Source organism: Stegodyphus dumicola, chromosome 2 (genome assembly GCF_044657685.1).
Source record: "Stegodyphus dumicola isolate Sdum_Otavi_A_Nest chromosome 2, ASM4465768v1".
NCBI classification, from domain to species: Eukaryota; Metazoa; Arthropoda; class Arachnida; order Araneae; family Eresidae; genus Stegodyphus; species Stegodyphus dumicola.
The window spans coordinates 153,276,840-153,290,293 of NC_140769.1; the positions used below are offsets into that span (position 1 = coordinate 153,276,840).

A 13,454-nucleotide genomic window follows, 5' to 3' on the forward strand; every position below is an offset into this window, starting at 1 on the left:
TAAAAAAATTTTTCACTGAATTTTTAATACTTCTGCGTATTTCGGATAAGTTTTTTATTTTAGAAAAGTTCATTTTAATTTGAAATAATTTTCATTCATGATTTTACTTTGTATTTTTGCCATTTTTCATGCTTTGGAGAGAACCTGAATTTTCAGGTGAACTATTAAGTTTTAAAAAATGTATAGGAAGCATCAGCTGATTCTGGATACAGAAAAGCAAGAATTTTCTTATGGAAGAGGAACTGCAATTTATTTCAACGTACCTCCTCCTGACGACGTTATGTTGAAGTTGATAGAATTCCTCTTCTTTCATGTTCTTTTCTATTTTCTTTGTTTTTGGTTTGTCTTGTCATGTTTATTTTAATTTTATTTTTACATCTACAACATTATATTCTACATTTATAGGATCTTTTGAAATTTATTTATTTAAATTTCATTTTTGGGTTTTTGTGAAAAATTAGTTCTAAGTTTCTTTATGTTTTACTGATCAATTTTCTACTGCATAATGCTCGAAAATTCTTGGGATAATTACATTTTTTATTTATAATAATTTTTTGTATACATATGTGTGTACCTCGAATGCAATATTCGAACTATAATATCAGATGATTCTTGGGCCATGGTCCTTTCAAAGAAGAATACTCATATTATGAAATAATAAAGTACAAATAGAAATTTTCATCGCATATGAATTGAACTACATTTTGTAATAAAACATATAAAAGCAAAGGGATGTAGTATTTTCTGTCTTTAAGCTAGTAGTAGGTATTCTCTTCTTTTCTGTGAAAAAGAAATTTAATTCTCCAGTTTTTGAGAAATTCATTAATGAAATCATGTGTAATAAAATTCAAAATGATTGTTTTCAAGTGAATATTAAAGCAACTAGACATCAATATTTTCTTCAGTAGTATACGCTAATGTCCCTTTAATTTGGCTTTTAAATATTGTGTATTTATTTAAGTAAAAGAGCTAGTATTTTCGACACTTTTACGCTGGTAACAGAAAAATCTAGTTATTGCTCCTATTAATCAGCCTGATAATTTACGAATGCTTTTGATTTGAAGAAACTGAAAGATAAAGGTTGACTTTATATAGAGAGTGAAGTTTTTGTCATTTTATGAAAATGAAAAAAAAAAAAAAGTCATTTTCAAATCTTTGGTATCATGAAATTTGTTAGCATTTTTATGAGAAAATAAATCGTCATTTATAAAGAATTTTACGATGGTCGAGAATTTTTGTTGAATGAAATGACTATACGCCTTTTTCATCTAAAAGCGTTTCAAATTTGGATTTTCGTCCAGTTCAGTCCGTTTCAATTTATCCTTAACGACCGCATCTTCTGCTGCTTTTGAATTTTCCGATGACTTTTTCTCTTTCATTTTCCTCTGAGTAATTAATCTCAGTATACAAAAGTTCACGATCACTATAAGAAATTACAAGATATTTTCTTCCTCCTTCCAGCATGCTTTCGTGGTGTAACGGTAGCTTACACGGCGCGTATTCGAGAGGTCCAGGTTTCGAGTCCCGGCGAGGACATTTACACACTTTTCACGTCTCCTGCTTCAAAATAACCTAATGAATCTACAGTGGCGCCCGAAGAAAAGGTGGTGGACGGTAATTCGTCACCACTAGGATTTGGCGATTGGGTCTCCTAATCCCTCAGACGTCCTTTAAAAGGGGAAAAATGTAAGGTATTTTCTTCCTTATTTCTGCACGCCTTCGTGGTGTAATTAGAAACATACTCGACGAGTATTCGAGATGTCCGGAATTCGAGTCTCGGCGCAGAGCACTGCACATTTTTCACGTCTGCAGCATCAAATGCAAAGAAAGTCTATTGACTCTACAAACTTAACAGCAGTTATTTCATTTTCTTCACTATGGGAACTAGAAGCCGTTTTCAAAAAGGATAACACTACAAAATAAGAAACGCCGGCTTTTAAAGCCACAAAGTAGTGTTCCACCGCTGTCTATCATGCAACTGGGATTAACATCTCCCTCCTTTCAAGTTTGTTCTTTGGATAATTGTCATAATCTGCCGCCCGTAAAGTGTTAATAGATAATATCTGAAGCATTTTCTCTGTTGTTATTTATTTTTAAACTCAGTTATCCTCCTCTTAGTTATTAAGTTAAATATTCTTAATTTTCTTTTAAACTTTCAATAATTGCATAATTGTATCGTGGGCATTCAGTTTATTGCTATATTTGATTGAGAAATCAGTGTTAAATCTATTAAGTTGCGTTTATAATAAAATTTTGCCTTTTATTTCAGGTTTATGTCCTCTGATTTTGGTATCTGCTATCCCAAGACAAATATCGTATTCCTGAAAACACACAAATGTGCTGGATCATCCATCCAAAATATTCTTATGCGCTATGGAGATAGTCACAATTTAACCTTCGTTCTACCTCGCAAAGGAAATTATCTAGGTCATCCCGCCCCTTTCAGTCGGGTGATGGTGGTACCCCCTCGACTTCCTATATACAACATCCTCGCTCATCATACTCGACTGGATTACAGAGAAATAAAAAGTATTATGCCTCACAATACCGTCTTCATCACCATAATTCGGGATCCCGTCCAGATCTTTGAATCGTCTTTCGCTTATTACCGTTTAGAAAAGTTCTACGGCTCTGATTTGCATAAATTTATACAGCTGTTGCCTAATGCAACCAAAGACTTTGTAAATAAACGGTACAAAGGTAAGTTTGGTGCCAACCAAATGTTCTTTGATCTAGGAGGTAATCCTGATGTTTCCAGCAACCAAACCATGATTCTTCCTTATCTGGATCAACTCGAGTCGTGGTTCGATTTGGTGCTTGTGGCTGATAGAATGGATGAATCTTTAATATTACTGAGACATCTAATGTGCTGGGATATTGATGATGTTGTTACTTTTAAACTCAATGCTCGCAGTCCAAAATATAAAAGTGCACTCAACGATGAAGAAAAGAGTAGACTGAGGAAGCTGAATTATGCTGATGTTCTGTTATACAATCGTTTTCTCACAAAATTTGAAAAACAAGTGGAAGCTTTTGGTTTGGAGCGCATGGCTTCTGAAACTGCAGAACTTCGTGACAGAACACAGAAATGGTATAGGTTTTGTGTTAAAGGTGAACAGACGTTATCGACACCACGAGTGAAACCAAAGTATTATTATAATCCAAGAGTAATGGTGTTCGAACCGAATAATAATGTTACCAATAGTACCTGTAACGCCATGACATCAGAAGAACTTCCGTTTACAGATAAATTACGGAAAGCACAAATGGCGAGATTTTCCACATTATACCAAACGTTTTCAAGGCGCAACAAGACTCAGTCTTTAAAAATTCTTTCTAAATACCAAAAGATTCCAAAGACGTAATGAGTATGTAAATAGTGAAGTTTGTTTTGCACTTTTTCTTATTGCAACTAAATTTTGAATGTTATATTGAAGATTATATTTATATGCAAGTAATAAATTCAGATTTTTCAAAGCGTTTTGTCTCTTTCTGAATGATTAAAAGTTATATTCCACTCCTGGCATATTTTAGGCAATCTCGTGCGCTATCGAAAGTGATAGTTATTGTTTGACTATCACTTTAATAGCGACGATAGTTCTTGTTTGGCTGAAAACAAGATATATAAAATATTTACATTGCTTCTAAAAAAATTCCAAAATTTCCTGTTTGAATGCCAAGTATATTAGTTTTGAATGTCGCATAATCCAAAATTCCTAAAAATATTAACATACAATAAATAACTTAACATTGTTATTTTCCGAAATAATGAAAGCTAGTACAATTTATTTGATTTAACCTGGAAAAAAGATTTTAAAGTAGTAAAGTATGATATATATCTTTTCCTGTTGCTCGATGATTTCTTCCTTTCTAGTCCGTTAGATGCACTGGGCCCACCAGCGGCCGAGTGGTAAAGTCGCTGAAGACTGGTAGTTCGGTCCGAGATTCGAATCCCGCGAACGGGCTGGCTGCATGGGCGTTTTCGTGGTTTTACCCATGTGTAACGTATATACGAGCCAGTTTCCCTTAGAAAGTCCTCCACGAAGGCATCCCTCCCCTTAGGCAGATAGCCCTCGAGGCTTTGCCATAATCACACACACACACCGTTACATGCACTGTGAAATGTCTGGCGACCGGTAACATCAAAATGACGTCACTTTAGACGTCTAAACTTAAGCCTGTGAGATATATAAAGTATATAATGGCTAACAAAACAATCTGAAAATTTAAATGTGAAAAATATTTATGTTATGTTTCTAACGTCCAACGTAACACGCACTATCCAACCAATAGACAAAGGAATTATGTAGAATATAAAGATGAACTACCGATTAATTTTAATGCATCGATGTATTAACTTTGGTGCTGGGCTTTATGATTTTCAGAAACGATTTGTATTGCAAAACGCCAGATTTGTTTTGTCTTTTTTCTTGGAAAGTTGTAAAGAACATTACGTTGCTGTTGGCGTGTATTATGACTTATGATCATGTTCGTAGATGATGAGTGTCAAAGAGTCTCTTGATTTTAAAACACGTGGCCGATATTTTGCACTTAGTTAAATGTTCGGAATCGAAAAAGATCCCTTTGTTGCCGGTTAAGAGGGTACTTACTGTATTACTCTTCCTTTTCTTTTATAAAAGTGTCTGGTCTTCCGGGCATTCACAAACCTCACGAAATGAATTTTGTTATGTAAACTTGCGATTTCGACATGATTTTTGTCTCTGCCATACTCTACAAACCTCAAGTAAATTAAGTGTGTAATTAAACTATTAAATCTTCAGGTTCATCTTTTAGACAGTTTAACAAGCGCCGTTTCGACACTAATAGCCCCTCTGGGCTTTAAAAAAAAAAAGAAGAAGAAGAAGACTGTAATCTTATTGCAGAAACTCTAACCATTATAGAGAATATAAGTGCAACATATTTTTCAGGTGAAGAGTAATGTGGAGTTTGCCTTACCATGGTGTCCAAGAACACACTTCATAAAATGGTTGAAACTTTCGTATAGAGAAAATATATAACTAGGTCCAACTGACATTTTAACTTGGAACATTTAGTGAAGATTATCAACGATTTTTTACACTCTATGAAAACAGATGACAGGAGCGTGAATATTTAGAAAACATTTGTCACAATATAGAAAAATAAGTTCTTTCATTGTTATAACGTCTTACACGCACTTTTCTGTTATGGCGGCCTCGTCTGCTTTTTTTCACAAGATAATTTTTGTCGAAGGTGTGTAGCGCTATCTGTTGATCGTGAAAGATGACATCCCACAGTAATAAATGTAAAATGAGACACGCATATGTAATCATTTCATAAAAAGTTTAATAAAATCAATATGGTGATAATGTATTCCTTAAGCCAAACAATTTACTAAACTACTAATTAATGATAAAGAAGACTAACTATTTCAGAGCATTTTCGCAAGTAGTAATGACTTATAAGCTTCTAAAAAAAACGTAAAAAATGTTTTCGTGAGTATAAGTATTATACATCTCTGCTGGTGATTGCTTGATACTACAAAGAGAGTGTTTACGTACCTCGTATTAGAATGGCGCCGATATGGATGACGCAGTTTCGACTTTGATTATACTTAATAAATTCAGTCACTCTCGGTCTATTTCAACCAAACTGAATACATTTAATAATAAAACATTCACACGTAAACATTTAGTAATAATTCAGGAGTACAGATAAACATAAAATAAGAATTACAACCGTTACAGGTCAGCTACGCTTTTAGCGACCGAATCCCACGAACGACAAATCTCAAAAGCGGGTTGCCAACGCAGGGCAACGAAAAGGTAGAAATTAATTTGGTAGGCGTGGAAGTGAACATACTCCCACCCTATCAGGTTTAGTCCTGATACACAAGCAACGGTTAAAGTTTATTAATTCCTCTTTTGAAAACACCAGTTTTAGTTTTGACAGTGGCTACGCGAGCTAAGCCGTCCTTGCCCGGATGGACATCAATGATCCGTCCAATAGGCCAAGCTAGCGGTGGAGATCCATCTTCGATGATAAGAACCACCGTGTCGATTTTTAGATTGGGTCTGTTGTACTGTCACTTGGATCTCTGCTGAAGTGAAGTCAAGTATTCCTTTTTCCATCGCTTCCAGAATCCCAGACGTAGATTCTGTACAAGTTCCCACCTAGAACTCCTTGTGCGTAAAGTTTGATGGGTCTCTGGAAAGGAAGTTAAAGTATCACCTGTAATGAAATGAGAAGGGGTTAAAACATTAATACAGTCAATATCAGTATCGTTCACGTAAGTAAGTGGACGTGAATTCAAAATAGCCTCGATCTGGGTAAGTAGCGTTGATAACTCTTCGTAGGTTAAAACTCTTTCAATACTCTTCTCAGATGAAATTTCGCTGAGCGAATGCCGGCTTCCCATATTCCTGCGAAATGGGGCGAAGCAGGCGGTATAAAATGCCATTCAATAGATGACTTAGTTAGTTCTCTGGAAACCGATTCCGATGCATACAAGGAAGACCAAATCTGATTTAGTTCTTGTAGTTTTCGGCATGCTCCCACAATATTGGTACCGTTGTCACTGTAAATGTGCCGTGGTGCACCGCGACGTGAAATGAAACGTCTAAGTGCAGCGATAAACGAGTCTGCCGTCAGGTCACTGACTGCTTCTATATGCACAGCTTTAGTCGACAAGCAAACAAACAGAGCTATATAGCCTTTCGTTGTTTTAGAGCCACGACCCTTATTAAATTTCATGGTAATAGAACCAGCGTAATCCACACCAGATGCGTAAAAAGGTCGTTCCAAAGTCACACGATGTTCAGGTAAGTCACCCATCAATTGCGGATTTGAAGCAGCTTTAAATCGATGACATATTAAGCAATGGTTGACACAACTGCGTGTCAGTTTCTTTCCTCCAATTATCCAGTAAGATTGTCTGATGAGGTGTGATAATAAAGAAGGACCAGAATGAAGGTAAGTAATATGAAGTTCTTTCACTAGTAATTCGCTAAATTTATGTCGAGAAGGAAGTATGACAGGATGTTTGATGTTAAATGCTAAAGATGAATTTCGAAGACGTCCTCCCACCCGTAAGAGACCATCTTTATCTACGAATGGATACAAAGAACGTAGTTGGCTCTTCTTGGGTAAAGGTTTCTCTTCTTTAATACATTGTAAATCATCTTTGAAATGATGATTATGAATCCAACGAATAATGAAATTTTCTGCTACTCGAATCTCTAGAAATGTTAGCGGCATAAGGCAGCTGGAGTTAATGCCACTATGTGAAATGTTCCGAGTAACATGATGCTTCTTGCAATTAGTAATAAATCTTTCGCAGTAAGCCAGAATACGAACAATTTTATTACGCGAAGAATAATGCTCGAACAAATTAGCTAATAAATCATTCGATTCACGTATATGAGAAATAAAAATAGGGTCAGATCTTTGTTCGGCCTTTACTTCAGTATCATCTTCAGATTTTAATTCATATTCAGGCCATTTTTCCTCTTCCAGACGCAACCATGGTGGACCATTCCACCACAAAGTACAATTTGGTACGAGTTGAGGTTCAGTACCACGAGAAGCAATGTCTGCAGGATTTTGTTTAGAGGGAACATGATTCCAATGTTTAATAGGTATCACTTCTATTATTTGAGATGTTCTGTTTGCCACAAAAGTTTTCCAATTACGTGGATGAGCTGATAGCCAAGACAGAACTACCTTGGAATCCGTCCACGCAAAGATTTCAAAATCAAACTTCTTTAAAATGTTCAATAGAGATCGCATTAATCTGGTCAACAAATACGCAGCACAAAGTTCTAATCGAGGAATGGATACTTGCTTTATAGGCGCGACTTTAGTCTTTGATACCAAAAGATTAACCTTAACCGTACCATTGCACCTTTGGCGATAGTAAATGGCTGCTGCATAAGCCTGCGAAGATGCATCAGAAAATCCATGTAGTTGGATAACACTGTCCGTTGTAAGTATGACACGTCTCGGAATTTCACAATTATTGATTTGATTGAATGTCTCTTGAAATTTAAACCAATCATCTGAGATATGCTGGGGAACAACTGAATCCCAGTCGCCTTTAACTAACCATAGTTTTTGATAGAATATTTTAATCAATATAGTGCAAGGAGATAAGAGACCTAAAGGATCGAAAATGCGAGCAGATTCTGCTAATATGCGTCTTTTTGTTATAGGTGCGTTGATGTGCAGTGTAGCTTTAAAACTGAAGGTATCAGTAGTTGAATTCCAAAGAAGTCCTAAGACTTTCGAACTCGAATTAGGAGATATCTCAAAATCAGAATTCAATGAACAATGTTCCTTAAATTCAGTTAAGAATTCTACAGAATTTGAACTCCACTTCCTCAAATCAAAACCACGTGCATGTAAAATTGAAGATATTTTCTTGCAGACAAATACTGCATCATCAACTGTATTTGCACCCGACAATAAGTCGTCCATATACATATCCTTTTGCAATATACGAGATACATCTGATTCCTCTTTAGACTCTAAAGCTACCTGCTTCAGACATCGAGTTGCTAAAAATGAAGCAGAGGAAAGACCATAAGTAACTGTTTTCAACTTGTACGTGCGCATTTTATCACTGGAATTGTATCGCCAAAGTATTAATTGATAATTATGATCTTCAGGGGCTACCATCACCTGACGATACATCTTCTCCACATCGGCTGTGAAAACAATTTTAGGAAATCGAAAATTAATCAAAATCTCAAAAATATCTCTTTGTAATTTCGGACTTACCCCTAAAAGAGAATTCAATGATACACCATTTTCAGATTTGCAGGATGCATCAAAAACTACTCTTAATTTTGTCGTTGTGCTAGAAGGTTTAATTACCGCATGATGAGGAAGATAAAACTTTTCTGTATCCGATCTGTTAGATAAATCATCATTAATCACAGTCATATGTCCTAACTGTTCATATTCATGTATGAAATCTTTATACTGTTTTTCAAATTCCGGATTATCTTTGAATTTTCGTTCCATGGAACGCAACCTAGAAATTGCTGCCGGTTTTGAATCACCCAACTTCAAATGCGATTTATAAAATGGAAGTTTTACAACAAATCGCCTATCTGAATTAACAGCATGAGTGTTTTGGAAATGTGATTCACAAAATTGTTCCTCAGGTGTCAGAAATTCCTTCTTCCCAACATCGACAATATCCTCCATTTCCCAGAAACGTTTAAGTTCGTAATCAATATTTATATTATCTTCTAAATTTATGAAGTGTGCATTTGCTGTTTTGGGGCCTTCCATATTATTTCCGACCTTCCCAGCAATCACCCAACCGAAAATTGTATTTTGAGCTACAAGCTCATTTTTCGAACCATATATTTGGCCACATCTTAAAACTGAGAAAACATAATCAGCTCCTAAAATCAAATCAATTTCTTTGGGTTGAGCAAAATTCGGATCCGCTAACGGAATAGATTTAATGTATTCTATATGCTTTACATTAATCACTTGTTTCGGCAATGGCAAAGTTAACCTATCCAAAATGTATGCGTTAACATCAATTACTTGATTATTTATCTTTGACCGAACTTTAAAATCAACAGAACCATGAGTTTTGGAAGCTGGCGCTCCGCCAATTCCACGCAAAATTCGGATCCGCTAACGGAATAGATTTAATGTATTTAATGTCAAAAGTAACCTTTGATTTGTTCTTTTTAATCCTAATCTTCGAACAGCTCATTCAGAAATAAACGAACTTTCACTTCCGGAATCCAATAATAATTTAATTTCGATAGCTTCGCCACTGGATGAAAATGCGAGTGCGAGAACGGTAGGCAAAATCGCCGAGTTGCAATTTTGAATCGTATTACTGACAACTACCTGACCTTGACCCTCGCATGATTCATACGAAATTCTCTCTGGAGTGCTTTCGTTTTCATTTGGCGCTTTTAAAAGCTGTACGTTGTTAGCTTTAATATCTTCATGCAACAAACTATTATGCGTTTTTGAATTACACAAATTACACTTTAACTGTGAATTACAGTTTTTGATTAGATGTGAATTTAAACATAAAAAACACAATCCTCGTTTTCGTACAAAGTTCTTTCTAGCAGTAACATCCAAATTCTTAAATTTAACACGTTTATATAACGCATGAAGTCCGTTACATTTCGAACATTTAGTATTACTAAATTTAGAATTCTGTAATGTTTTAGAACTAACATTACTACTTTTATCAACAACTTTAGCTTCCGCTTCTTTATTTATGATAATTTCGAGAGAAGAACACCTTAAATTTAAAAATTCAAAAAATGATTCCAAGGTAGGAAAATCATCTTCCGCTGTTTTCTGTGCCCATAACTTTCGAGTTTCTGAATCTACCTTTTGAAGCAACATAAATATTAACCATGGATCCCTAGAAGTTGTTTTGTCACCAAGAGCTTTTAAACCTCTGATAACTTCATCGGAAGTATCAGCTAATTGCCGTAAATTAACATTATCAACCTGTGAAATACATTTTTGATCCATAAATGTTTTAATTAACGATTGTACGATTTGTTTCTTTTTATCGTACCTAGCGAGCAATTTTGCCCATGCTTCTTCATAAGAATTATTTGATAACGGAATATGTTTAATTATAGAAGCTGGTTCATCAGCAAGTGATCCGATTAAATACTGAAATTTATGTATATTCGATAAAGAAGTATTATGCACTGTTGCACCAAACAAATCTTTAAAATTCATCCAATCATTAAAGTTACCCGAAAAAATAGGAATATTCAACTTAGGTAACTTAAAGTTACTAATATTAGAATTTCCTGTAACATTTGGCAAATTAGCTGCATTTAATACATCTAATAAATTTTGATACTGAAGTTTCAAACTAAAATACTTCGATTCAAAATCTTCAATTTCTGACTGTTCTTCTGGTAATTGGGCATCAAATTTATCAAAATCTGAATAAATCCTTTTTAAGCGCTCCAAATGCATAATTACTTCATTTTTAGATAAATCGGAAGAAATAGTATTCTGAAGCCTTGTGAAGGCCGCTTTTGCCCTACCACGCAATCTAAGGACAGTAGCTTGATCCATAATAAGTAATCGAAGTATTCAAGTTCAAAATCAAAATCAATACAAAATAGATATAAAACTTCAAGAATCAAATTTAGATATAAATCGAACTAAAAAATCACTTATCTGTACTTGAACTGCTGACGAATTCCACCTGAATCTCGCCACCGTGCCTCCAGAATGATGTTTACGTACCTCGTATTAGAATGGCGCCAACATGGATGACGCAGTTTCGACTTTGATTATACTTAATAAATTCAGTCACTCTCGGTCTATTTCAACCAAACTGAATACATTTAATAATAAAACATTCACACGTGAGCATTTAGTAATAATTTAGGAATACAGATAAGCATAAAATAAGAATTACAACCGTTACAGGTCAGCTACGCTTTCAGCGACCGAATCCCACGAACGACAAATCTCAAAAGCGTGTTGCCAACGCAGGGCAACGAAAAGGTAGAAATTAATTCGACAGGCGTGGAAATGAACAGAGAGTGTTCCTAAAAGTAAACTTGAAATATATTAAAAATGTATTATTACTTTGAATATTTTATTGTAATAAAGAACTGTAGCAAATAAAATTAATTTTCAGTATGTCAAGAAATATGTTTTTTTATAACATACCATGAACTTATAATATGCACACCAGTGCTAAAGTATCTGATAGCATATGAATTCTAGCATTAGTATTGAATAATGTATGAATTTTTAATTTTTCAGCAAATCTTTATGAAACTTGCCATGTTTGGGCCAACATAATTCTCAAAATGAATTCTAAAGGAGCGAAGCCTCTCCCAGTGACCCCAAACTATTAGTATACAGTGTACACAGGGCCAGCGCCAGAGCAGGCGCAACCTGTACCAAAATCTTTAGAATTTAACCGAGTAACAACATTTAAGAATGGCAAAATATTTAGAATTTAGGGGAGGCACTTCCAGACACAAGCTTAGAGAAGCCCATACACAGTTATGATGCCCCAACCCCTAGAGGCGATCCAAGGAGGCCTAACCTCCCTGTCAACCCAGGGGGAAAATGGCACAGAGTCAGGGGTTATGAAATTCAAGTCAATGTGGTTAAAAAGTAGTCCACGAACGCATCCCTTCCTTTAAAGGCAGATAGCTCTCGAGTGCTTTGCCGTAATCTAATAAACCAAACCAAGTCAATGTGGTCAGCTATCAGCGGCCAACAAAGATCAGAGTAAAAGACTGTCCCCGGCGTTGACCATGGAAGTTAAGACTTACTTTCTACCTCTATGGTGTTGACCAAGAGGAGACAAACCCCCAAAGACAACCTACGATATTTAATCATGTAGCGCTAACATAACCAAAGGGTAGTGCCAGAACAGTCCCTGCCGAGCCTGAACACCACCGTCGAAATGTGTATCTCGATCAAAGAACCTCTAAGAAGAGATTCTTTGTCTCGAAGGTAGTGGCTTGAACTTGGTAGTGGAGAGGCTCTTTGTCTCAATGGTAGTGGCCGTGAGACCCCCAGTCGATTCCGGGGGAGATGAGGCACTGGAAAGTAGAATTTATAGGCAGCAAAATTTTTACAATTTAGGGAGGGACCGGGCAGCAAAATCGAAGACTTGCAGAGTTTGCCCAGGCAGCAAAGTATCTATTGCCAGCCCCGAGTGTATAAGAACAATGAATGCTAACAGTTTTGTACTTTTCTTTGATTCTTTGTACTGTTAACTGCAGGTCTACCTTAGAGTTTCTTAATTTTAAATTTTACCTAATAATCTGTAGGTCTATGTTAGAGATTCTAGTGGAGCATTTATGAATTTCCTTTTCCTTTTCTGTCAGTCTGAAAGGTAATAAAGGATTGCAAAGTATTGAGAACAAAAATTTTACAATAGCATAACTAATCAAAACATAAAGAAATAAAGTTTACATTCACAATTTTAGGATATCTCAAATATTTATAATAGGAAAAAATGTATCTCTAATAAAAATAATAAGGATGTTATATTGATTCTTTAGTTCTAAGATTATGTTAAAGATTTCAGTTGTGAAAGACTACTAAAAATTACAGAAATAAAATATTGGCAAAAGGGGAGAGGTAGGAATCTACCAAAAAAAAAAAAATAAAATAATATCTCATTCTAGTTTTGATCAAATTAGTTGATTGCTTAGCACAAAAAAGCATTTTGCCCAAAAAAGCATTTGATAGAAAGGACTCCATAAAGGACTGCCTAAGGGTCTCTTATTTGTATTCGTATTTAAAACAGAGAAACTCATGACTGGGTTCATTTTGCCACTCAGGGCTGAATTCAATAGGCAGCTATTATTTTTCAAAAAAGTTCATTAATACTTTTATTATCATTATCATCATCAACTAAGGTTTTTTTTTTTTTTTTTTTAACATTTCAGCCAAATAAGGCCATGTTTCGCAAAATACGAAGGTTG

The 13,454-nt window shown here is 35.2% G+C and overlaps 1 protein-coding gene across 7 annotated transcripts in view; it reads left to right on the forward strand.

Moving 5' to 3' along the window:
• The window catches only part of LOC118195618 (techylectin-5A-like), a 234,275-nt gene extending 230,797 nt beyond the window's left edge, over window positions 1-3,478 (forward strand). For 6 of the 7 annotated variants that reach the window (XM_085811295.1, XM_085811293.1, XM_085811294.1 and 3 more), the window contains one exon: window positions 2,270-3,478. In XM_085811295.1, the coding sequence (XP_085667421.1) occupies window positions 2,270-3,365 (1,096 nt within the window). In that variant the 3' untranslated portion in view covers window positions 3,366-3,478. The remainder of the gene's footprint in view (window positions 1-2,269) is intronic. The other variant, XM_085811297.1, reaches the window with a different exon arrangement.
• Window positions 3,479-13,454: the final 9,976 nt, after the last annotated feature.